The sequence below is a fragment of the Salvelinus alpinus genome, chromosome 9, assembly GCF_045679555.1.
Source record: "Salvelinus alpinus chromosome 9, SLU_Salpinus.1, whole genome shotgun sequence".
Classification (NCBI taxonomy): domain Eukaryota; kingdom Metazoa; phylum Chordata; class Actinopteri; order Salmoniformes; family Salmonidae; genus Salvelinus; species Salvelinus alpinus.
Window position 1 is genome coordinate 60,150,854 of NC_092094.1, and position 25,934 is coordinate 60,176,787.

Genomic DNA, 25,934 nt, shown 5'->3' on the forward strand with positions numbered 1-25,934 from the left:
GGGTTAATTGGGAATTGGCACAATAATCAACAGTAACCAGAAACCTACCTTGCATGTTTTGAAAAATCCTAAACTTCTTCACGTAGCAACACAGGATGAGCACGGAGAACAGTGGTATGTCCTGTTGACACAGTGGTATGCCCTGTTGACACAGTGGTATGCCCTGTTGACATCATGTACTTCCTAAAAGGATAAATAATCATAAATATATTTTATGACATAGACTTACTATTCTAACCTGGTACATCAACAATAAAAATGTAAAGATTATCCACCAGAGAAACATTTCTATATTTAGGGCTCTATTTTCGGCTGGCGTGCTAGTGTGAAAACTGGAACACTGGCCTTTTCCAGGCTTACACCAGGTCCGGAAATGTACCTATTTGATATCATCTTGCTTGCGCTCAGATGGGCAGGGTGGAAATATTTGAGGTCCAAAGCGCTGATAGGGATATTTAAGAACAACCAAAAGCTGTATTTAGTAGTAACGCAGTTGGTAATGGCATGAATTTGGACAGCGGAAACACAGCCTATTCAGCTGCCAAAATGTTTTTTCCCCCATTTAATTTTATTTGATAAAAAATCAAGCATAGCCGCTGTTTTTTGTCTGCCCAATGCAATCGCGAAGTAGTCAATACTGTCGATTAAGAGTTTGGCTCCTGAGACCGTTTGGAAATAAATCTTAATCACCAAAACTTAATCCCAATCTGGCCCTCATACCATCACGGTCACCTAATCATCCACAGTGTACAATAGGCTCATTCATCCCCCCTTCTCTCCCCTGTAACTATTCCCCAGGTTGTTGCTATAAATGAGAATATGTTCTCAGTCAATTTACCTGGTAAAATAAGGGTAAATTAAAATTTAAAAAATATATAAAGAAATTAAAATATCAGGTTTGAGAGAGGTAACAGTGAGCTGACATTCCCTTTTTTATCTATGCATAGGTAGGCCCCCATTACTTTAGCCATGCAGGTCCCGTTTTGGACGTGCATAAAACCCTATTCATGATGTAGGCTACGTGTCCATTCCCATCATAAAAGGTGAGAGGAGATCCTCAGTGAATACCGTGAACCTTGTATTTAGAAATGATCTGTAACCTGTAAAAATGTGTTGTTTTCCATTTCATATGTTCAAAACCCAAGCCCTTTTTATCCTGGCTATTTTATGATATCATTACATTTCACATGCAGTTATTGTTATTATTTTTAACTGATTGCTTGTTTTTTTTCGTAAAGTGTTACTACAACCAAACCTATTAGAATGATTCACCTTCCTGGTTTTATGGTGACAACGTCCGTGGCATGCTTGCAATGCAACTACTGGAGATGTGTGAATGCAATCTGATATGTAAAATGGTTCCGATTATGTTCATTAACAGGCCTATTTGGGAGCAGTATTAAGGTGATTGGACATTCTCCCTTTCTATTTATATTGGATCAAAACTCATTGGATAAGGTCAGAATGGAGGGACCTCTTGAGAAAGAGGTGAGGAGAGAGGATGTGAGGAATCAAGAAAATGCAATTGATATTCTCCCCTGTACAACAGTTTTGACTAGGTGGAATACAGCTGTCACGTTTACTCCCCCTCTCTGGCGCTCAACGTAGCCAGTGGTCTCATTATTATGCACACCTGCCACCATCGTTACGCATACCTGCGCCTCATGAGATTCACCTGGACTCCATCACCTTCCTGATTACCTCCCCTATATCTGTCACTCCCCTTGGTTCTTTCCTCAGGTGTTATTGACTCTGTTTCTGTTTCACGTACGCTAGTCGTGCTTCTTCCATTTTTATTTATTATTACATTTGCACTCCCTGTACTTGCTTCCCGACTCCCAGCGTACACGTTATAACAGCTTATAACAGACTTTTCTTTGTAGCAGGTTAGAAGAACTTACACAGCAAGTTAGGAGAATTAACATAGCAGGTTAGGAGAGTTATGTTAAGGTTAGGAAAACGGTTAGGGTTAGCTAAAATGCTCTCCTAACCTGCCACAAAAACTCACTTCCCGTTGTAGCTATAGTCTATCTAGTTACAACCTTGTACAACCCTTTTGAAAAATCTGTCACAACAAGGCATTATTTTGTGTATCTCCAGATATTTCATACAAAGCTTACCTTTAATTGGTAGCATGAAGCTTAGATGAGCACCATCATCCTTCAGTATGGCCTGAAGAGAGAAAGTGTCAATATTAGGAGTGTTACTATTATACAGTAAGCTTAAATGTTAAGTAGTCTACATGTAAAAGAATGTTGCCCCCATAACTGTTCATACAGATTTAATTTGACAAAATAAAATTGATAAAATAAAATTTATGTTTCACACCTAAGTAAAAGTTATTTATGTCCACTTCAGAAAATAAACATGTTTCATTAGAACGTAAGCATCCAATTCAGAATTGGTTTGTAACCTTGTGTTTTATCTTCTCTAAATGTGCCATTAAATTCCCTTACTGTAATGCTGGCAGTGCTACAATGTAGGCAGGCAGCACTGCACTCAGAGCTCCGCCATTTTGTGCACCTCCATGCCAGATAACTCTGAGGCCTGTAGCTGCTCTCCAGCAAGCTAGCTAGGTGGCATAGTTACATACTGCCAAAAAGCATGGTTAGGACGAGAAGATCGTTTATTTCTCAAAGCCATACTTCCATCATCACATATCAAACCGATATCCTTTGTATTACAAGGTGTGGGTTAGATAGCTAACTAGCTAGCTTGTCTATTGGTTAGCTAGCTAAACTGAAAACATGGTGTCTGGCAGGAGGCGTGTTGCACAATTCGGATGGGGATAGGAATCCTAATACTGTAGAAATTATCCAAAACTATGCCACACACAAATAATGGTAAAATATGTAAAGCAATTGACTCACCGTGTGAAACCTTTGGCCGCAGCGTGCACTCCTGTGTTTGTAGCTTTTTGTGTATGGAAAACAAAACAGTGCATGGCATCCTTTCAAGTCCAGTTAGCTTCACATCGTCACGCGTAGTCACAGAACTTGGCTTGCTGCATTTATTTCCCAGATTTCGGAAGCGTTCAAAACGCACACTGAACACTCTGGCCAAAAAGTAGGGTTGATCCGAGCATTCTGACATAACAACAGGAGTCAAGCACCCAAGCTAACTGGCTAAAGTTGGCTAGCTTGCTAGCTACTTCCAGACACAAATGAGAGCTCACTCAAACAGCTCACTCCGACCATTTTTCTCGCCCTAGCAGAGCTGGTTAGGCTGTTTTTATGTTATCCTGAGTGCTGGTGACTGCCACTGTGCTGCTGGCATCAATTTAATTATGCTTTTTTGCCAATGTTTACTGGCACCGGCCACATTCAATTGGTGTTGAGCGTTTGTAAATTTGTCAGTTATTCTGCGCTCTAGCACAGTCAGGTGAGAGGCTCTTAAAATGGAGTAGATAGCCAGAGTGAATTTACCAGCTACGTATATCGACAGTATATCGAAAGATTCTATTGAATAGTTACTTGCATAGTGGCGTCTTTCGTTTAGACATGTAGCTAGCTAGCTAAACAATGAACCATAATCCCAGTACCACAGTACCATAATCCCAATTGAACCAACCGGGTTCAATGTAAGCTAGCTAACATTAGGCTATAACAAGCAACGCAAATGGCTCTGAGATATGAATACTACACAGATCATACACGTAACGTTAGCTAGGCAGCCAACTAACGTTAGCTAGCTAGCTAACAGTACACTTTAACTTGAAATGAAAACTACTTTTTGACTAAATTAGAAATGTGTAATATCTGAAAATGTGGCTAGCTACACTATCTTACCCATATACATGGATGGACGCTTCTCCCTCCCTGTCACGGATGCCATGGTTGCCCTTAGTTTAAAAATGTAATCTGGAGACAGGTGTTTTATACAACAGCCTTCTGTGTGTGTATTTGCAATCAAACGGCACATTTCTCCAACTCCTTAGCTATCATACTCTAAATCCACTGATTTCAAAACTCGAGCTATGATAGAAAGGATTACCTACACATACTGACCAGCTCATATTGTAGACAGAAGTGTGCTACACGGCAGACCAATCCAAACTCATCTCTCGGCATGTTCAGACTACTTATTATCTCAGCCAATCATGGCTAGCGGGAAGGTTTCTTACTTTTTCCATGGCTAAACCAACTAGGCTCGTATTTTTTTTTCTTTTTTTTTCTTATTTACAGATGGCATACAAGTTTGTTATTAAGGCACATGAAAGTTCACATGTTCCAGAAGGCCTTTCTGCCAATAAATGTATTTAGATTTTTTTTTAAGTAGTGACACGCAACATTTATATTATTTTTAATTTAACTAGACAAGTCAGTTAAGAACAAAATCTTATTTACAATGACGGCCTACCGCAGCGAAAGCTGGGCCAATTGTGCGCCAGGGGGTCTGTAGTGATGCCTCTAGCACTGAGACGCAGTGCCTTAGACCACTGCGCCACTCGGGAGCCCAACAGATGCCTAGTTTTCTGAAACGAGTCACATATTGTCACCCATCAGACTATTCTTAATTTCATGGTTGTCTTTACATATACTAAATAATATATGTGTGAAATTAGTTTTGATTTAGAATGGACCATTATCATGCACCGGTTTTGGAACATGGACATGGGGGAAAAAATGCACTTAAATAGCATCTCTGCACTTAAATATCAAATGGAGGACACTTTTCCCGTGGTTCATTTTCATGCCAGCCAGGTAGGCTACACTCCTGTTGTAAAGCTAAGCAATGTCCTTAATATTAAGAAAGTTGATAAATAAATATAGTAGGCCTAGCCTATATAAAATTGATGGATCCTCCTTTTTTTAAGAGGCCATCAAAACTCTGTTTTCTTACGCAATTGCATAGCCCATAGAAATGTAGCACAACATGAGCTCATGGGCTGTCATGAAGTGTTTGATTAGATTTTCGTTCACATTTGCATTGGTGTCAGAGTGATTAGAGGGACAATAGAGTGCTGAGTACCAGGCAGTTAGCAAGTTTGGTAGGCTACTAATGACCATCAGCAGACCGTGACTAAATGGTCACGTGGATTTGGACTGCCATCATGACTCATGACCGCCGGTGTTGCAGTAATACAGTCACCTTAATAGCCCTAGTGTGTGTGTGTGTGACAAGCTATGCAACAGTTACAGCTCTATGTACCTCAGTGTATAAAAAGGCATTTCAGAAAGGATGGAGGAGGAGGGTGGAGTAAAGGAAGAGAGGAAGAAGGGTTGAAGAGGAGTGAGGGGAGGGGGAGGAAGAACCGTGGAAAAGGAGAGAAGGTAGAGGAAGGGCAGAGGGAAGTCTTAAACTAGATCTCATATTACACTTCAAGTGTCATATAAATAACACAGAGACAGAAATCTGAGAGTCTGCACAAACTCACTCCCAGTCACTCATACACAAACAAACACAAACACACCCAGGGGTGTCGTGCTGCCTGAGCGCGACACTTAAAAATGTGAGAATACATGATGCTGTTAAAACTATTTCTAGTCAATTTTAAATGAATTATATTTCATTACCACAAAAATTCCTTGAAAAACGATGGGATGAAAAAACAAACATGTATAGCAGCCGAGAGGTAAATGCTGGTTTCTTCTCCTGTCTTCTCTCTGGTGGTGGCAAGCCTCCTTTGATAAATTAGAACTCAATGATATGTGAACGATATGTGACCACTTGGTTAAGGTGACACCGTTCCTACCAAGGACACCCAAACCAGAGTGGCCACCGCAAAGCCCAAGGAACTTGACTCATGCTGTAGCCCTGCTTGGGATATTTAGCTGGATATTGGGTAAGACACAAGGCCCGTTCTACTTTGGTATGTCAGGGTGGGAAATTGGACATGTGAATTAGAGGTAAAAATGCATTTTAGGTGATATTTTATTGAGATGCATGAATACAACACACCAACATCTTGATTTTAAGGCTGTTTTAAAACAAATTTCCTGCAATTCTGCGTCGTAGGCTGATGATTTATGTTCAGTAGACCTATTTGGACAATTTATTTGAACTGATAGTTCACCTCTGTTTTTCTTAAATATGCAATCGGGTATATTGCGAACGTGTTGAAAATCATCAAATCAAAGTTTATTTATGATACACCATAGTACAGCTACACAATACAATGAAATGCATACTCGCAAATAAAGCTCTCCTCGCAAACAGTGCAATGAGATCAAACTATATGTAAGCTATATGTATTTGTATTTACAGTGCATTCGGAAAATATTTACGCCCCTTTTTCAACATTTTGTTACGCGACACCCTTATTCTAAAATTGATTCAAACAAATTTTCCATCATCAATCTACACACAATACGCTCAAATGACCAAGCAAAAACAGGTTTTAAGAAATGTTTGCAAATGTATTAAAAATGTAAAACTTAAATTCGACATTTACATAAGTTTTCAGACCCTTTACTCAGTACTTTGTTGAAGCACCTTTTGCAGCGATTACAGCCTCCAGTCTTCTTGGGTATGACGCTACAAGCTTGGCACACCTGCATTTGGTTGAATTTCTTCCATTATTCTCTGCAGATCCTCTCAAGTTCTGTCAGGTTGGATGGGAAGTGCACAGCTATTTTCAGTTCTCTCCAGAGGTGTTAGATCGGATTCAAGTCCGGGCTCTGGCTGGGCCACTCAAGGACATTCAGAGACTTGTCTCGAAGCCACTCCTGCGTTGTCTTGGCTGTGTGCTTATGGTCGTTGTCCTGTCGGAAGGTGAGTCTTCGAGCGCTCTGGAGCAGGTTTTCATCAAGGATCTCTCTGTACTTTGCTCCGTTCATCTTTCCCTCGATCCTGACTAGTTTCCCAGTCCCTACAGCTGAAAAACATCCCCAAAGCATGATGCTGCCACCAACATGATTCACCGTAGGTATGGTGCCAGGTTTCCTCCAGACATGATACTTGGCATTCAGGCCAAAGAGTTCAATATTGGTTTCATCAGACCACAGAATATTGTTTCTCATGGTCTGAGAGTCCTTTAGGTGCCTTTTGATAAACTCCAAGTTGGCTGTCATGTGCCTTTTAGTGAGAAGTGGCTTCCGTCTGGCAACTCTACTATAAAGTCCTGATTGGTGGAGTGCTGCAGAGATGGTTGTCCTTCTGGAAGGTTCTCCCATCTCCACAGAGGAACTCTGGAGCTCTGTCAGAGTGACCATCGGGTTCTTGGTCACTTCCCTGACCAAGGCCCTTCTACCCCAATTGTGGCCAAGTGGCCAGCTCTAGGAAGAGTCTTGGTGGTTCCATTCTTCCATTTCAGAATGATAGAGGCCACTGTGTTCTTGGGGACCTTCTGCAGAAATGTTTTGGTACCCTTCCCCAGATCTCTACCTCAACACAACACTGTCTCGGAACTCTACTGACAATTCCTTCGACCTCATGGCTCGGTTTTTGCTCTGACATGCACTGTCAACTGTGGGACCTTACATAGACAGGTGTGTGTGCCTTTCCAAATCATGTCCAGTCAATTGAATTTTCCACAAGTGGACTCCAATCAAGTTGTAGAAACATCTCAAGGAAGTTCAATGGAAACAGGATGCATCTGAGCTCAATTTCTAGTCTCATAGCAAAGGTTCTGAATACTTCTGTGGATAAGGTATTTCTGTTTTGTTTTATTTTTAATACATTTGCAAAAGATCTATTAAAAACTGTTTTTGCTTTGTTACTATGGAGTATTGTGTGTAGATTGATGAGGAAATGTTTTTAGTTAATCAATTTTAGAATAAGGCTGTAACATAACAAAATGTGGAAAAGGGGAAGGGGTCTGAATACTTTCCGAAAGCACTGTATATTAGCATGCACTGTATATTAGCATGCACTGTATATTAGCATGCACTGTATATTAGCCTACCATTAGCTATACCATGTATTCATAGGCCTTTAAGCTATTCTGCAAATTAGTGTTTATTTTTTCCTGAACAGGCCAAATGGCAGAGATAACATTCAGCTATCCTTCAGCACCACAAGTTGCTTCAACTTCTTTAACATCATTGCACGATCGTGGTGCTCCAATCGTTTAAAATAAAACTCATCACGATCTGTTGCCTACACCTAATAGTGCTATTCATCACTTATATTTAGTATTACAAATATAAGATTATCACTTCTTACAATGGTGCTCATTTAGTCAAGTTAAATCAAAGCTGAATCAATGTCTGGCAAGATCACACAATGATGAATTAGGATTTTACATAACAGAACCCAAATATAATAGCATAGTAGTTCTATAACTTTACTGCTACACCAAAAAACACCTCCTCATTTCTAATGAGACTGTAGAATGGTTAGCTGAAGCTGAATAGTCCCCTTAAAAAAATCAAATGCACCAAAACTCAACAGATCGCGCAACTAGGTAGGATATAGACCTATGGTAGGTATTACTGCACTGTTGGAGCTAGGAACATAAGCATTTCGCTACACCTGCGATAGCATCTGCTATATATGTGCATGGGACCAATACAATTTGATTTGATTTTGATTTGATTGAAACAAAATACAAGAAAGGCTAATAGCACCATCTGCTCTAATTCATCTCACGAAACAGTAATTCAAGAAGATGGAAATGCATAGGCTATTCCCATGAAACTGACTGAGATCAATCAAATGATTGGCATGCAGATGCAATTTCACCGTTAAATAGTGAATATTTCTCATTCACAATTGACAATGATGATGGCCTATTTTTATATTAAGTATGCATAGGTTGAGGTAAAAAATAAATAAATATATATATATATATATATATATATAAAAATATAACATTTTATTGAGACAATATGTATGGGCATAGGCAGACGTTGAAATTGGAGGATGCATTTTACGCATATTCTATAATGATAGGATATTCAATAGGCTACATCTTTCGGTACAAACTTTGATCGAGGAAATTGCGCTCTCTCACTTGCGCTCCAGTCTGCATAAACACTCACACTCTCCCTCTCTCACACACACACACACAAACACGCACTCACACAAACAAACCCACACAACACACTGCTATCAAGTGTCCAGTCAGCACTCCAACACAGTGCTGCTTCCTGTAGCCATCTCTTTTAAAAGCCACTCAAGTAGATCCTCTTTCGGAAGAGACAATTTAATGTAGTAGGCCACCAGAGTCAGGAAATGTGTCCCAAATGGCACCCTATTCCCTATATAGTGCACTACTTTGGGCCATTTGGGCCCTGGTCAAAAGTAGAGCACTATAAAGGGAATAGGGTGACCGAAAGAAGGCTACTTCGCACAGGGAACACAAGGGCACTTCTGTGAGTGTTATGGTAAGACAGAGGGGCCTCTTCAAAGGAAACAATAAGAAGAAACGAAGAGAGAGAGAGAGAAAGAGGTCAAGAGTAGATGAGCCCCTGAATGTTTCAGCATGTTTTCACAAAAAGATAGATTTAGAGTTAGATAAACTTGGATTTTTCCACAAGAACAGGATACTACCTTCCACAACATGACCTTCACTGAAAAATCTAAACTCCAAACCTACAACCTGATTTTGGACAAAATTACCTGGAAGGCTTCCCGCTACGAAAGATTCTTATTCCCAAGGACTACACAGCAAATTCTCTGGCAAACCAACGACCAGCAATATATTTGACTTAATAAGGACTGAATGCTAAATTAAGACTACCAAGCTTGCTAAGACAGAACAGATCCAGATAGGAACTTCAATTAGCACGGAGGTGTGAAGTGAGAGGTGTCAAAGCCCTTGAGCCCAACAAGGACAGGAGAGTTCCACAACCTCCCCCACCCAAATGCAGAGGACTTTGAAGCCCCTGCCCAGTGCAGAGGTCATTACAATGCAGTACCCCTTGGATGTTAAAAATTAGAAGGTATGGAAAGAGTACAAAAGAAGCTCAACCCATAGACATATTTTGCTGACTGCTACAAACATGGGAGCGTAAGCAACTTAATCTTCCGCACAGACCATCCCCTGGTATGGCACAGTTACATATTAACACACTACCCATTGATTAACAGAAAAAAACAGAATTTGGTAAGTTTCATGTTTTATAATAAGTGTTAGCCTATGTTCCTCCTCATTAGTATAGCTGGAGATCAGAACTCAAATGAGAAAGAGAAAGTACTTGGTTGGAAACTCAGGATACTAGACAACAAGAACTCAGAGTCTGCCAATGTCAACCTGTACAAGTCTGGAACAGTATTGGTACTGGGCAACTCCAAACAGTTTCAGCTGGACTTTCCCAAAATTGAAGACAAGAGAAGCTCTCTCTTGAGAAAGATTTCCCCACCCCAAGCGAGTCAGACCAGACCTCTTCATTAAACAACCCCACAGACGAACATCCCCAAGCGGAAAAAACCTCCCAGCACAGAGCACTACTCCCTCACTGAAATGAAGCAACATCTCAAGACATTAGTCAGGATGTTAAAGCTTGATCGCAAATGAGTCTTCCAAATGGACAATGACCCCAAGCATACTTCCAAAGTTGTGGCAAAATGGCTGACGGACAACAAAGTCAAGGTATTGGAGTGGCCATCACAAAGCCCTGACCTCAATCCTATAGAACATTTGTGGGCAGAACTGAAAGTGTGTGTGAGCAAGGAGGACTACAAAATTGACTACAAAAGTTATACCAGTTCTGTCAGGAGGAATGGGCTAAAATTCACCCAACTTATTGTGGGAAGCTTGTTAGTCTCCACCCGGCACAGCCAGAAGAGGACTGGCCACCCCTCATAGCCTGGTTCCTCTCTAGGTTTCTTCCTAGGTTCTGGCCTTTCTAGGGAGTTTTTCCTAGCCACTGTGCTTCTACACCTGCATTGCTTGCTGTTTGGGGGTTTAGGCTGGGTTTCTGTACAGCACTTTGAGATATCAGCTGATGTAAGAAGGGCTTTATAAATAAATTTGATTTGTGGAAGGCTATCTGAGACTTTTGACCCAAGTTAAACAATTTAAAGGCAATGCTACCAAATACTATTTGAGTGTATGTAAACATCTGACCCACTGGGAATGTGATGAAAGAAATAAAAGCTGAAATAAATAGTTATCTCTACCATCTCTCTACCATTATTCTGACATTTCACATTCTCAAAATAAAGTGGTGATCCTAACTGACCTAAGACAGGTAATTTGTACTAGGATTAAATGTCAGGAATTGTAAAAAATTTAGTTTAAATGTCTTTGGCTAAGGTGTATGTAAAATTCCGACTTCAACTGTGTGTGTATATATTATTATATATAGATATATAAGGGAGGCAGGCAAATACACTTCACTGAGCTGTGTAAAGACAGATTTACAGGGGTGAGACAATTAATCATAATTTATCTTCATGTTCTTTTGTTGTTTGCAGGTATACTATCCTTCTGATTGATTGATTGAAGGCATGTCATCCAGCGAAGGCAGCAGCGCAGTCATCAACTACATGCACCATTTCTTCACCAACTACGGAGTTGGGGAAACACGTGTGGACCTGAAATGTGATCACTGCAGTGTCCAAAACAATAACAAGTTTGTGCTCTGGTACTGTGCCTGGCGGACCATGCACAAGCTCCACCACAGTCTGGACCTTCACTTCCTGATCACAGGCCACACCAAGTTTGCCACCGATCTGTGCTTCGTCCTCATCAAGCAGCCCTTCAGAAAGACCAGAGTGAACACTTTGTCTGAGATTGCTGGTGTGGTGAAGGACAGCACTGTGACAGGGGTCAACATCCCACCGCTGGTTGGACTGGAGGATGGAATGGTGCTGGTGGAAAGCTATGGCTGGCAACAACACCTGACTCCGTATATTAGCAATTTTAGCATTTTAGCAATTTCATTTACTTTTGATACTTAAGTATTTTTAAAACCAAATACTTTTAGATTTTTACTGAAGTAGTATTTTACTGGGTGACTTTTACTTTTACTTGAGTCATTTTCTATTAAGGTATCTTTACTTTTACTCAAGTATGACAATTTAGTACTTCTTCCACCACTGGATGTGGCTGGGGGTTATAACATTTATTTCACATGACCCATCAATTTAGACAAGTGTGTCTGGGTAAGCGTTATCTAATATTTATGAAATATTTTTATCTGGACACTTTGTTTACCTGGATTTTTTCCGTTTTGTAGGCTACTACTTTTACCACTTTTAGTATTAATCTTTACTACACTACTCACTGATTAGCACATGACCTCACATGTGAATGTCACGTTCTGACCATAGTTCTTTTGTATTTTCTTTGTTTTAGTGTTGGTCAGGACGTGAGCTGAGTGGGCATTCTATGTTGTGTGTCTAGTTTTCCTGTTTCTGTGTTTGGCCTGATATGGTTCTCAATCAGAGGCAGGTGTTAGTCGTTTGTCTCTGATTGGGAGCCATATTTAGGTAGCCTGTTTTGTGTTGGGGTTTGTGGGTGGTTGTCTTCAGTCTTTGTGTGTCTGCACCAGATAGAACTGTTTCGGTTTTCACGCTTGTTTGTTTTGTATTTTGGAAGTGTTCAGTTTATTGTCTTTTTATTAAACATGATGAACACTAATCACGCTGCGCTTTGGTCCTCTCCTTCTTCCACAGAAGAAAGCCGTTACAGTGAATCCTTAAAGAGATGGGTGGGGCTGGCTTAAGAGGGTGTGAACAATGCTGAATGGGAGTAGACAAAGGAGAGCTCTCCAGTAGGTACCAAAACATTCAAAGGCCCTTTTCTCAAAAGTGAGTTTTTCAAATTTATCAACTTTCAAAGCAGAATTACTCTCCCATTATTCCTCAAACATGCAGTGTATGATATACCAATTTGTAGCTCTGAGTCTCTACTTTTAACCAATGTAAAAAAAAAAAAAATATCAAATGTTGGTGCTTTGGTCCCCAATCAAGGAGGGCATACAACAGCATCTAGATCTCTGCAGAGTTACTGTCAGACCTGGGCCCTGACAGTAAATCTCAGTGAGACAAAAAGAATGGTGTTCCGAAAAAGGACCAGTAGGCAGGACCACAAACACAAATTCCATCTAGACACCGGTGCCCTAGAGCACACAAAAAACGATACATACTTCGGCCTAAACATCAGCGCCACAGGTAACTTCCACAAACCTGTGAACGATCTGAGAGGCAAGAAGGACCTTCTACGCCATTAAAAGGAACATAAAAGTTGACATACAAATTAGGATCTGGCTAAAAATACTGCATGCAGTATTCTGTAAAAATGTTCTCCGTATACAACGTAAAACACCAAATAATGCATTCAGAGGAGAATTAGGCTGATCCCCGAGAATGATCAAAATCCAGAAAAGAGCCGTTAAATTCTACAACCACCTAAAAGGAAGCGATTCCCAAACCTTCCATTACAAAGCCATCACATACAGAGATATGAACCTGGAGAAGAGTCCCCTAAGCAAGCTGGTCCTGGGGCTCTGTTCACAAACACAAACAGGCCCCGCAGAGCCCCAGGACGGCAACACAATTAGACACAACCAAATCACGAGAAAACAAAAATATAATTACTTGACAAACTGGAAAGAATTAACAAATAAAAAACTGAGCAAACTAGAATTCTATTTCACCCTAAACAGAGAGTACACAGTGGCAGAATACCTGACCACTGTGACTGATCCAAAATTAAGGAAAGCTTTGACTATGTACAAACTCAGAAAAGGGCAACCATTGAAGAACAAACACCATTGTAAATACAACCCATATTTATGTTTATTTATTTTACATTTTGTACCTTAATTGCATATTGTTACAACACTGTATATAGACATAATATGACATTTGAAATGTCTTTATTCTTTTGGAACTTTTGTGAGTGTAATTTGTATTGTTAATTTTGTATTCATTTTGTATTGTTGATTTCTATTTCACTTGCTTTGTTTAATATAAACATATGATTCCCAATCCAATAAAGCCCCTTAAATTGAAATGTAATTGAATTGAGAGGCTCATTGTCCTGATTGGCTATGTTTGGTGTTGTTATTGTTGGGGCTGTTATTGTTGACAGCTTAGACTTCCAAGTTCACTCTGCATGGCCTGCATCAGATGCAACAAATTGTTGGTGAAAACTATGCTGCTTTTCCACTTTTCTGTGTATCACTCTGTGTGCGTGTGTGCATGTGTGCATGTGTGTGTTGTCACAGGTACTTACTGCACAGACTTTGAGGACTGGGACCTGAACTTGCTGAATTCCCCTGGAGCCGTCCACTCAGTCCCCAGCTGTAACACACAGGAGAGAAAGATTAGAAGAGTGTGAGAGAGGGCGAGGAAAGAAAGGCAGAAGAAAGATAGAGGGAGAGATGAGGGAAGGAAAGAGAGATAGCGGTAGAGCAAAAGAGAGGAAAGAGAGGTATACAAAGAATAAAGAAGAAAACGATCGAGCAAGCATAAAAACATGAACATAATATACTTGGTTGTACATTGAGTATACAAAGTATTAAGAACCACTCCTCTTTCCATGACATAGACTGACCAGGTGAATCCAGGTAAAAGCCATAAACCTTTTTTGATGTCACTTGTTAAATCCACTTCAATCAGTGGTTCCTCCTTTAAAAGTTGCATCATACTGCGGCACACCTTCCGGGCTGCCGCAGCATTCTGTGGTACGTAATTTAATTGTCAGCCATTTTTTTCTGTTAATACAAGTTAGTGCTAGTTTGACATCAGAGGGCGTCTTTGAGAACCATTCGATAGTCTTCCATATTGCAGGCATGCGGGAGACCGGGGTTCAATTCTCCGACCGGGAGGAAGGATTAGGCTGTCCTTGTAAATAAGAATTTGTTCTTAACTGATTCCATATGTGTTATTTCATAGTTGTGATGTCTTCACTATTATTCTACAATGTAGAAAATAGTACAAATATAGAAAAATCCTGGAATGAGTAGGTGTGTCCAAACTTTTGACTGGTACTTGCTTAACCTCTTTGGGCTGCAGGCGCAGTATTGAATAGCCTGGATAAAAGGTGCCCATTTCAAACGGCCTCGTACTCAATTCTTGCTCGTACAATATGCATATTATTATTACTATTGGATAGAAAACACTCTCTAGTTTCTAAAACCGTTTGAATTATATCTGTGAGTAAAACAGAACTCATTTTGCAGCAAACTTCCTGACAGGAAGTGCAAAATCCGAACTCGATGCTCTGTTCTAGGACCTGCCTATAAATGTGCTTGATATTTATTAGTATACATGCACTTCATACGCCTTCCACTAGATGTCAACAGGCAGTGAGAGAAGAAATGGAGTGTATAACATGATCTGAGGTCGAATAAAAGCTCTTGGCATGACGTGACCCCAATTTCCTGTTTTCTGGAACGCGCGAGAAGTGACCTGGTATTGCCTTCTGTAAAGCTGTCGTTATAGACGACTAATATCTCCGGCTTTGATTTTATTTGATACATGTGACAATATCATCGTAAAGTATGTTTTTTCAATATAGTTTTATTAGATTATTGAAATTTTTTCGGGACGTTAGGCGTGTTGCTTTGTCTGCGTATGTTCAGGAAGGAGAGCTTCGCGCCACTTTGCTAGCTTTCCGTGCTAATTGACTGGAGAAGAGGATATTCTAAATCCAAACAACGATTGTTCTGAACAAAGGACCCCTTGTACAACATTCTGATGGAAGATCATCAAAAGTAGGACCCATTTTATGATGCTATTTCATATATCTGTCGAACATGTGAACTAGTAGTTTGCGCCCAGATTTTGGGCACGCTCTCGCCATAACGTAAACTGCATGTCGTAATGAAGTTATTTTTAGAATTCTAACATGGCGATTGCATTAAGAACTAGTGTATCTATCATTTCCTATACAACATGTATTTTTTAGTAATGTTTATGAATAGTTATTTGGTCAGAATATGTGAGTGTCAGAAAAATTTCCGGACGTTGTGGGAAAAAGATAGCACAATGTATAACCACTGATTTCAGCTCTAAATATGCACATTTTCGAGCAAAACATAAGTGTATGTTTAACCTGATGTTATAGGACTGTCATCTGATGAAGCTTATCAAGGTTAGTCCAATTTGTAAGTCGCTCTGGATAAGAGCGTCTGCTAAATGACCTAAATGTAAATGTAGTAGTTCCAGAGTTAATGATTCAAGGTCAGTTTTGCATTTCACCTCCTGATGATTATGATGACTGACCATGTTAGAATAAAAAAAACAAAGCTTAATCATGCTATCTCTCTATCCTTCTGTCTCCTTCTGTCTCTCGTCTGCAGAGATGTTTTGATGTGATCGCCACCTTACCCGCTCTTAAGATAACCTTTGGGCTGACTGGGAGCCCAAGGCTGGTTAGGAGACACCACAAGAGACACTATGTAATTGTGATAAACTGAGAGAATATTAGGGTAGCACTGTAATTCATTAATTCATATGCTGTCTTCCCTGCTCCTCTGTTTTACCTCTTTCCTTTTCTGTCTTCTACACCTCTCTCCCCACCTCCTCTTTCAAACTCTTTTTTATTAATGCACACCATATGTGCATTGAAGTACAGATTTAACTTGTATTCATAATATAATATTACAATTATAATATTTATAATGCATGTATTATGTATTTATAACACCTGGATAATGAACGTTCAATAAAGCATTTCATATTTTCCACTGGTTGAAATTAAGTATCTCATTGGAATACTACACCTATCCTGTGTCCTCAGATTACTGCAGATGAAGGGAGTTAGATATGCATAGATGTATTTCTGTATATATGAATTACAAATCAGCCTTTACTTAAATCATGTTTCTAGTCTATTGCATAGTTACAATGTGTAATCATCGATGTCCCAGGAGCAGAAGTGGTAAACACTGTTGAAGTGTATAATTGTAATACATACATGCAGACACTGTTTGAGTTTGATACACCTGGTATTGGACTTGACTGAAAAAGAATGTCACAGAGATTCATACCTGAACCGCACCTTTATTTGCCAAGGAAGAGTATATGATCAGTGAATATATTCAATGTACAGTCTACAATGTGGGGATCTCATGTGTGGTAATAACTACAGAATGTCACAGAGATTCATACCTGAACCGCACCTTTATTTGCCAAGGAAGAGTATATGATCAGTGAATATATTCAATGTACAGTCTACAATGTGGGGATCTCATGTGTGGTAATAACTACAGTACATGTATATAGGACTTGCATCCTTGGCACAATAAAGTTATTATATTCTACTCAATCCATAGGCTGCATTAATGCCATTCAGACTTGACGTCGATACAACAACTATGAAAGCTGAGGTTCATAGATAGGTTCTGAACTAATATTCATACCAAAGGTTTTAGGGTCCATACACAGATCGGCTAGCTACACATCCATCGGCATACAGTTATTTTTATCCTCCACTACACAATAAGCAAATAAATAGTTAGCTAGTTATGTTACTTCAGCTGAAAGACAGAGAAACAAAGGAGATATAGAGGAGAGAGTGAGATGCAAGAGGAAAGAGAGGCAGACAGACAGAAAGAGAGTGACTGACAGAGCAACAGAGAGAGAAGTGAAAAAGAAAGGATGAGATTAAACAGACGAGAAATGAGAGATCGAGAGAGCCTCCCTGCCAGGAGCCTCTACGAGATGCCGGACTCATCAGGCTCCCCAGCGCCTCCTCTCTGCCCCGCAGTCGCATCCCAGCCCATTAATTTCCTCAACCAGCCGAGGAAACTAACTAGAACCCCTGCTGTTGCTGATCCGTAATGAAAGAATAAGGCCAGGATCACAGCGGGCTCAGCTTTAATTGTTAGTGTTGGCATTCTCTCTGGTTTGGAAGCAGGGGATTGCACATTGTGTGGTGTAGTAACTGATCCCCCCCTTCTTAGTTTGTACACAGAGAGAGAGAGAGCTTATTTCTGGGCTGCTGTGTTGGTCTGACAGGAACACACATAGAGAAATACACAGAAACACACAGAAATAATCAACGCAGGCACACACACACACACACACACACACACAAACAACACACACACACACACACACACACACACACACACACACACACACACACACACACACACACACACACACACACACACACACACACACACACACACACACACACACACACACCGTATGAGACACACACGCAAACAAACACTCTCAGGAGCCTGTAGAACATGAGCTGTGGAGCTGCAGCTAGTACCACTGCATAAAACGACCTGTATCAAAGTGTGTCTGACAGTGTCATTTTGTCTTGACATCAAATGTTTCAAACCTAAATAGTGGAGTTTCGAAGTGTATCAGCTTGAAATGTGTCAGATTCTATGTCCGTTTCTGATAAATAGTGGCAGTGTTTGACACATATGAATCCAGGTGCTTGAATATATCCTGGCACATTTGACACATTGTGTCTGACAGTTTACAGTAGTGGCAGTATTCCCTCAAAGTAATGTCATTGGCTATTGGTGAGATGGTGCGGAGGCTCCGTCGGAGGGAACATCCAATGAAATCGAGTCAAATGTTGAACTGTTAACGTTGATGTGGTTATTTTTCAAGTGCAGTCTTAAGAAAATGGCAAAGCTCTCCACAAGCAGTGACTTGATTTCAACAAGAAAACTTTAATTGACCCAACAAAGTCGACGAAGGATTTCAATAAAGAGCCGGGGTAAGGGAACAATTTATACATTAGATCTAATGTCTGAACATCTAATGTTTGCTGTAAATTTAAATTGTTTGCTACCACCTGAATGAAGAGAGCTAGCCAGCTGACTTTCGGCTAGCTACCAATTTAGATAATGTTAGCTAACATTGCTAACTAGCAGGGATGAATACAAATATTTTATAAGTAACTAGCTAGCTAGCTTGTGTGTAAGAGCCAATTTATACTTGACCACCGTATAGATGGTGTAGGCGCCGTCTGGATGGTGTGAAGCAATTGCGGAGCTTCCGTAGGCATGCAGAGGCCAAATTGAGCCTCTGCGGAGCCTATGCGGACGGCTCCGCATAGGTTTGCATTGACATGATTGATTGACGGTAGGTGAGGGCGGGATGTCCTGTAATAAACACAAAATCCCTTCCTTGACAACTTCCTTCATAACAACTCTGCACTGCTCGGCGAAGCGCAAGAAGTATGAATGCCCTGACTTCTGCAGAGGCCATATCACCATAAATGCTGCACGGCCAATGCAGACGTCAGATTGACCATGCAGCGCCTTTTACATTAGTTTAGGGTTTTTGCTAGCTAGTTAACTGAGTGTTTGCCTGGGAGTTCCATTTGTGGAGAAAGCTAGCTAGCTAGCTAGCTGGCTGGCTAGTAAGCTAGTAGCTAACAACCCTAGCTTTCTATTTACAGCTCTTCCCTCATTCATCACACAGTTGTATCGTAGCCAGCCAGGATTAGGCAAGCCCATGGGTAGCCTAGGCAGCCAGTTGTCGGCATAGATATAGATGTGCACTATCATCTAGGATTGATTCAGGCTACAAAGGCATCATTTACCTTTAAGGGCGGGCTGTTGGAAAATAAACTGGGAAAATATGTGTACTGTCTAAAACAACATTTTTAAATACATTTTATTTTATGATCAACTTAAGATGTTGCACACAATTGACTGAATGCGGTGTGCAACATGCTAATTGTCTGAAAGTCAGAAAATGGTGGTGGAAAATTGTGTTTTATTAGGACAGTACACGTTTTTCCGACGGCCATTGAGGGGAATTTCACCCAGGGGGTATCTGGGCTTGTTTCATCATGTCCAAGGCATTTCTAGGTCAGTGAGATCTGTTTCACACATAATTTCCCAGGAGGAAGACAGGTCTGGGCTTCGTACGCTGAATGATACACCCTGTGACAGCTGTCACATTTTTTACAGTCTCTGAAAGACTACAACTCGTATGGGATGGTGCTTCGTGCTCTGGGTCTATCCCTCCCCCAAGGCAGTCTTTTTTGAAAGGGAGACGGACACTAACAACACAATCCTTTGGGCAAAACTGAAAGAACTGACCAGACCACAATAGCTTCAAGTGATTATGGAGCATATTTTTTGCTACCTGGTGACTTTCAACCACACGTTTCAACCGGGAATATAGTGACGAGGATTTGAAACAAAGAGTTAGATTTAGCTAGAAGCTTAGCTACAGTCGATGCCAGCATTAAGAGGGCCGTTTGACAAATACAGTGTCTAGCTAAGTAAGACATTTTTCCTGAAAGCCACATAGGTAGCTAGCTAACTTTAGTTTATCTATATGAAACCCATATTGTGTATTGCTGGTTAACATACTACTGTGTTACAATTTTTCTGTTTGCTAACTTAGGTAGCTAGGTGGGTAGCTTGGTAGGTAGCTGAGCATCTAGCTAAATCCAACTCTTTGTTTTGAATCCTCTTCACTATACTCCAGTTGAAACAAAACGTAAACTCACTCACTTTTGTACATCGCCTTGGTCCGTACAACTGACCTTATTTTAGCGCCCCAAAAACGTAATACTTCCTGATCAACTGTGATGTCAATACCATTGTAAAGCACAATGAGCTCTGTCGGGTCTTTAAAAAAATGGCGGGTGGGGAAGCAAAACTAATGCGTGATAGTGAGAAGGAGAGATGTTGTGTGGGAAAATTGCTTTTTTTCACTCGATCTGTCCAACTTATCACCTTATCGCCTCTAAAATGTAAATAAAACACTATAAAGAGTTTATATAATGTGTCATTACATACCTATTTGAAGGTTTGTGTCGAATTTGAATCGGGTTTTTAGGGCGGTGCTAAAGTGATCTTAAAAGTAAACAGCGGCTTTGAGAATGATGATCACATGCAATGATGACGCAAAAAATTACTAGGTATCTCCCCTTACCCCCGTCACTGTCCATTTCTTGTTTTTAAACGATGAGAGAAGTGCTACACCTACACCTGGATTGTAAGACAGAAATAGTTGCTTTATGCGTGCTGTACGTTACGACATGACACATCAAGATGTAACGGCGGGTCTGTTTTTTCAACTTTTCTCCAATACTATAGAGCCATTACCATGTCGATCAACGCTTGAATAGAAACGTAGTTCACACCCCCGATTTTGAAGTCAACACAGTCGCTACAGTCCCATTAGTTTTCTTTGTAGCCTCGTATGAATGTTGTGGTTGCTCACATTTGTACGGAATGGGGTGAGTTTACGTTATATGGTCGAATGTCACCAGAAGAGGTTTTATAATTGGAGATCTATTGTATCTTGATTGTAAAACCTCTTCTCTTTTTAGTCATAGATATGGCTACTAAATATGGCTTTTAAACAGCAAGCTATAACATTACAACCAGCCACCTAAAGCTAGGTTTACTAGTAAATGTTTACACATGACTGAAGTTGGCTAGCTAGTTAACCTGGCACCTGCTAACTTGTTACTATGCGCCAGGCCTCCCATTGTAACTTTTTAGCAAATGTGTAACATCAGCAACTATAAATAGTTTTACTAGCTAGCTATGTAACATCATTGATGAGCATTGACATTGGTTATGATTATGACCGTGGATGCATTTCAAAATCACAAAATTATAGGCATAGAATTCCAAACAGTTGTAAAAAGCAATTATTGGCTATCCCGCAAGCTAGCTAGCAAAGTTTACTAGCTAACAGTGAGGAGAAACAATAATGCAACAATCTAACTGCTGTAAATATCTTAAACTGATAACGTGGTTTTACTATGAAAAGTATTGGCCTGTCACATATGGCTGTAGCTAGATACTGTCTGCCTACCTATGCATGTTCAACTAGTCTACACATGGAGTTATGCTGGCATATTTCAACTGCCGTTCAAACTGTGCAATGTATAATTTAGAGTATAATTTATTATATATTTTTGTCTTACATACAATACTGTGTGATGCCTGGGCTTCTTTCCGAAGTGGATTCTTGGAGAGAAAAATAAATCCTTGGCCTGCGTATGTCATTGTAGCAGAACTGTATACTGTGAACTGTATCCTTCTCAATGGATTGGACATTATGCTGCATTTCAAGCAGAAGATGACTCAAGAGGAGATGAATGGCAGTTAGATTTTGAAAATACACCTCCCACAGCTGTGAAAGTGTTCCCTGAACTTACTGTATGTTTCTTTGGAATGGTACTTTCATCATGACCACCTCCCCCATCATCTGTGGGGTGGCAGGGTAGCCTAGTGGTTAGAGCATTAGTGACTAGTAACCGAAAGGTTGCAAGTTCAAATCCCCGAGCTGACAAGGTACAAATCTGTCGTTCTGCCCCTGAACAGGCAACTGTTCCTAGGCCGTCATTGAAAATAAGAATTTGTTCTTAACTGACTTGCCTAGTAAAATTAAAAATCTGTTGATCACAAGTTCTCTTAGCTGCAGATTATTAAACCAGATAGTGTGATTTATGCCAAGACATTTGATATCCATTACTCGGAGTTACAGGAAAGGTACTGTTTGGTGTAGAACATAATTTTTGATCAACCTGAACTTGGCGATGCAGTCTTGATTCGTGGAAACATGAATCTCATAAAATGTCTGTGTCCAGTTATTGGCTCCATGAAGTAATCCAACAATGTGTACGCCGCCATCTTGTATATTTCAAGTCTTCTCTCATTGATCGAGACAGGTGTCTGTCATCATGACATGCGGCACTTTGGGGTGGACACTCACTTGTCTCGATCAATGACAGAACAATTGAAATAGACAAGAAAGGAAAAGGGGATACCTAGTCAGCTGTACAACTGAATGCAATCAACTGAAATGTGTCTTCTGCATTTAACCCATTCGATTAAGGCAGCCCCCTGCACTTCTCTGAATCAGAGAGGTGAGGGGGACTGCCTTAATCGACATCATCAGCACCCAGGGAAGAGTGGGTTAGCTGCCTTGCTCAGGGGCAGAACAACAGATTTTTACCTTGTCAGCTCAGGGATTCGATCCAGCATTCGGTTGCTGTCCCAACGCTCCTATCCGCCAGGCTACCTGCCACCCCGTATATTGTTGGATTACTTAATTGAGCAAAACAATTGTTAATTTTAACTCTGGAGCATGTTTTTTGTATTCAAACGGATGCCCTGCAACTCGACATGGACATTTTGAGACTCCTGTTTCGAGGAATCGAGGACAAAGACAGCATCGCCAAGCTTAGGCTGTGCTACACGAAACAGTACCTATTCTGTAACTCCCAGTAATGGACACCAAAAATATTTGGTTCAATCACATTATCTGTAACAATCTGTAGCCCCAGTTCTCTGCACGTTTTTTTTTGGCATGTTACTTTTACAATATAACATTCTTGTTGTATACCCAGTTACCTTTTTGAGTTAGCCTTAAATATTGTACACTACCCTGTATTTTAGATTTTGACAAATAAACATTCTTTGGATATATCTGAATGTCTAACATCTGTTTGATGCTACAGAGCCCTGTAGAGATTATATAAATATCTTATGTGAATGCATAAAGGCAGACACATTTTTAGGAGATTGATATCCATATTTATTTCATGGTCCTTTATACAGCTTCGGTACACTGCCAATAGTGTTAGGCATGCTTGGCTGTAGAAGCAGAGTGCTTCTAAATATCACATTTACATAAGTATTCAGACCCTTTAGTCAGTACTTTATTGAAGCATCTTTGGCAGCGATTACAGCCTTGAGTCTTCTTGGGTACAGTGGTTCTTCCTTTAAAAGTTTTGACCGTTAGTGTTAGATTGTGGCATTCTGTTATTGCACCACACTATCACAAGGGGGAGTTAGGACTCTGATCTATCGGTAGACTAAACTGTGGCACAAATTGACTATTAATTAATGGAGGTGTTTTCAGTCTGATAGTCTTTAATAAATAAATGTTTTGACTGTTTTGACCAAGTTAATCTGCTCATGCTGTGTGTGTTCACTTATTTGTGACATTGTGGTTACAATGAAGAATGTAAATAAAATAAATACAATAAATCCTATTAATATTGATTAATCAGATGCGTGTTGCAAGCTTTATTTTTCCTTATTTTATTTTTTACTCATTTATTTTCTCTCCAACGCCCGCATCACTCACAGCCACATATGTTCTCAAACTGCACCATTTTGTTTCTCTCTGTGGACCACACGCACTTTAAACATTTGGATAATAAAGCATTTTAAGTATATTGAAGATAGAAGCCACCTCTTAATGAGTTCCGAGAGCTGATCTGTTATCCAATGATTATTATTATTATTATTAACCCTGCATTATAATGATATAAAAGCCCCTTAGGGCAAATCTGGGCTGTGAGAATATCTAACGAAAAGTGGCCCTTAGATATTATTTTAGAATCCTCCAATCCTCTAAATTTTATTAGATCTACAGTACAAGGACATTTTATTGATCTGCAAGTATTTTAATTTAGAAGGTTTTGCCTACACCTAGCAACCTGTTTAAAATATATGAGCAAAAAACATTCCATTTTATTTGGAATGGCAAGCCATACAAAATGAAAAGGGCCTATTTATAAAATGAATATGAATTCGGAGGGCAGAAATTAGAAATGACTTTATCAATTGGAACCTCTACCAAGTGGAAGGGGGAAAAAGTAAGGAACTTGTCTGTTGGCCCTGCATTAAAGACCAAAAATGTTTAAAGAAAATTGTGAAGAAAAAAATATATATACCAGATTCATTTAAGGACCAAAAAAATACAGCTATGCCATACAGATTGCAAAATAGTTGGGAAGAAATGTCCGATGTACCGATTCCATGGCACATGGTTTATGAATTGACAATTTTCTGTTCCTCCTGAAAGCTCTAATATTTAAAAAAAAGTCAAATGCATCCTCTCCATCGCCCACACGCACTTTAAACATTTGGATAATAAAGCATTTAAAGGCTGACATTGGTTGATTTTAATACTTCTGACCGCCAAAATTATAACTCCACCCATAACTTTTGGACATTTAAACATTCCCAGAAGGCATGGATTATTATAAACTACTGCAGGCCTAAAACCTATGGGTGCAAACAAAGTTTCCATGATGGGCTATTAGCAGGACAATAGACTCTTCACAAAAGGATAGCTCAGCTAGGTGTGAAAAAAATCCCCCCAACTTGCAAAGTATTAAGTACTCTAAAGTTTTAAATTTCTATCTACAAACATCATGCAACCGCAACATGTCGGGTAAAGCGTATACTGTACAAGTATTTTCTTAATCTTTATACTTTCGTTAATAAAAGAATGATAAAAATACTTTCAAAATGCAGATGTTTATTTCAACTATCAGCAGGACAATAGTCTTGCCGAGTTTATAGACTTTAAATATATGAATGGATCCATAACGAATTACTATGGGAATACATTTCACTGAATGACATAGCATGGGGACTGGTCTTGATAAATCAATCCGATTTTTATTTGGAAATGTTAGGATTATTTTGCTCTTCACTGTCACAATATTAAAAACATTCAAATGCATTCATGAATTAAATCGCTTTAGGCAACATGTTGTGGTTCATCTGATGAAGGTGCACATGGGCGTATTTATATAATGAATCTAAAATTCAGAGGACAGAAATGATTAAATATTAAAGCATTAGACCTCTCACTAAAGGCATCAGTCATACGAAAGTTACACTTAAATCCAAACTCTCTAGCAAATTAGTAAGAATGTCTCACCCCATGTTCAAGAATGGCCCTTTTCCCTTTGTTCAGATTACAACCGCTCACTTTCAGTTATTTGAAAACGAAATCATCTACAAAATATCATAATTTTTTTAACAAGCCATAGAAAGTTGGTTGCAATTTCAGTTTAATCCACCAGAAAAGACAGATCAAATAATCCAACAAATATTGTGGTTAAACTCAAATATACTAATTGATAAAAACACTTAATTTTTTTATATATATCTTTTTTTTTAAAGGTATAATCTTTGTAAATTATATCATAAATAGGACTGGTGGAGTTATGTCACACATGCAGCTAACACAAATATATGGAAATGTCTGCTCTACCCAAAATTACAACCAACTAATTGCAGCATTACCGCAAAAATGGAAGAGGCAAGTGGAAGGGGAAAAAAGTAAGGAACTTGTCTTTCGGCTCTGGAGGCTATTAGCAGGACAATAGACACAAT

The 25,934-nt window shown here is 39.7% G+C and overlaps 1 protein-coding gene across 1 annotated transcript in view; it reads right to left on the reverse strand.

Moving 5' to 3' along the window:
• The window catches only part of b4galnt4a (beta-1,4-N-acetyl-galactosaminyl transferase 4a), a 449,845-nt gene that overhangs the window by 102,909 nt on the left and 321,002 nt on the right, over nt 1-25,934 (reverse strand). The window contains exon 7 of the mRNA XM_071326839.1: nt 14,072-14,139. Within this exon, the coding sequence (XP_071182940.1) occupies nt 14,072-14,139 (68 nt within the window). The remainder of the gene's footprint in view (nt 1-14,071; nt 14,140-25,934) is intronic.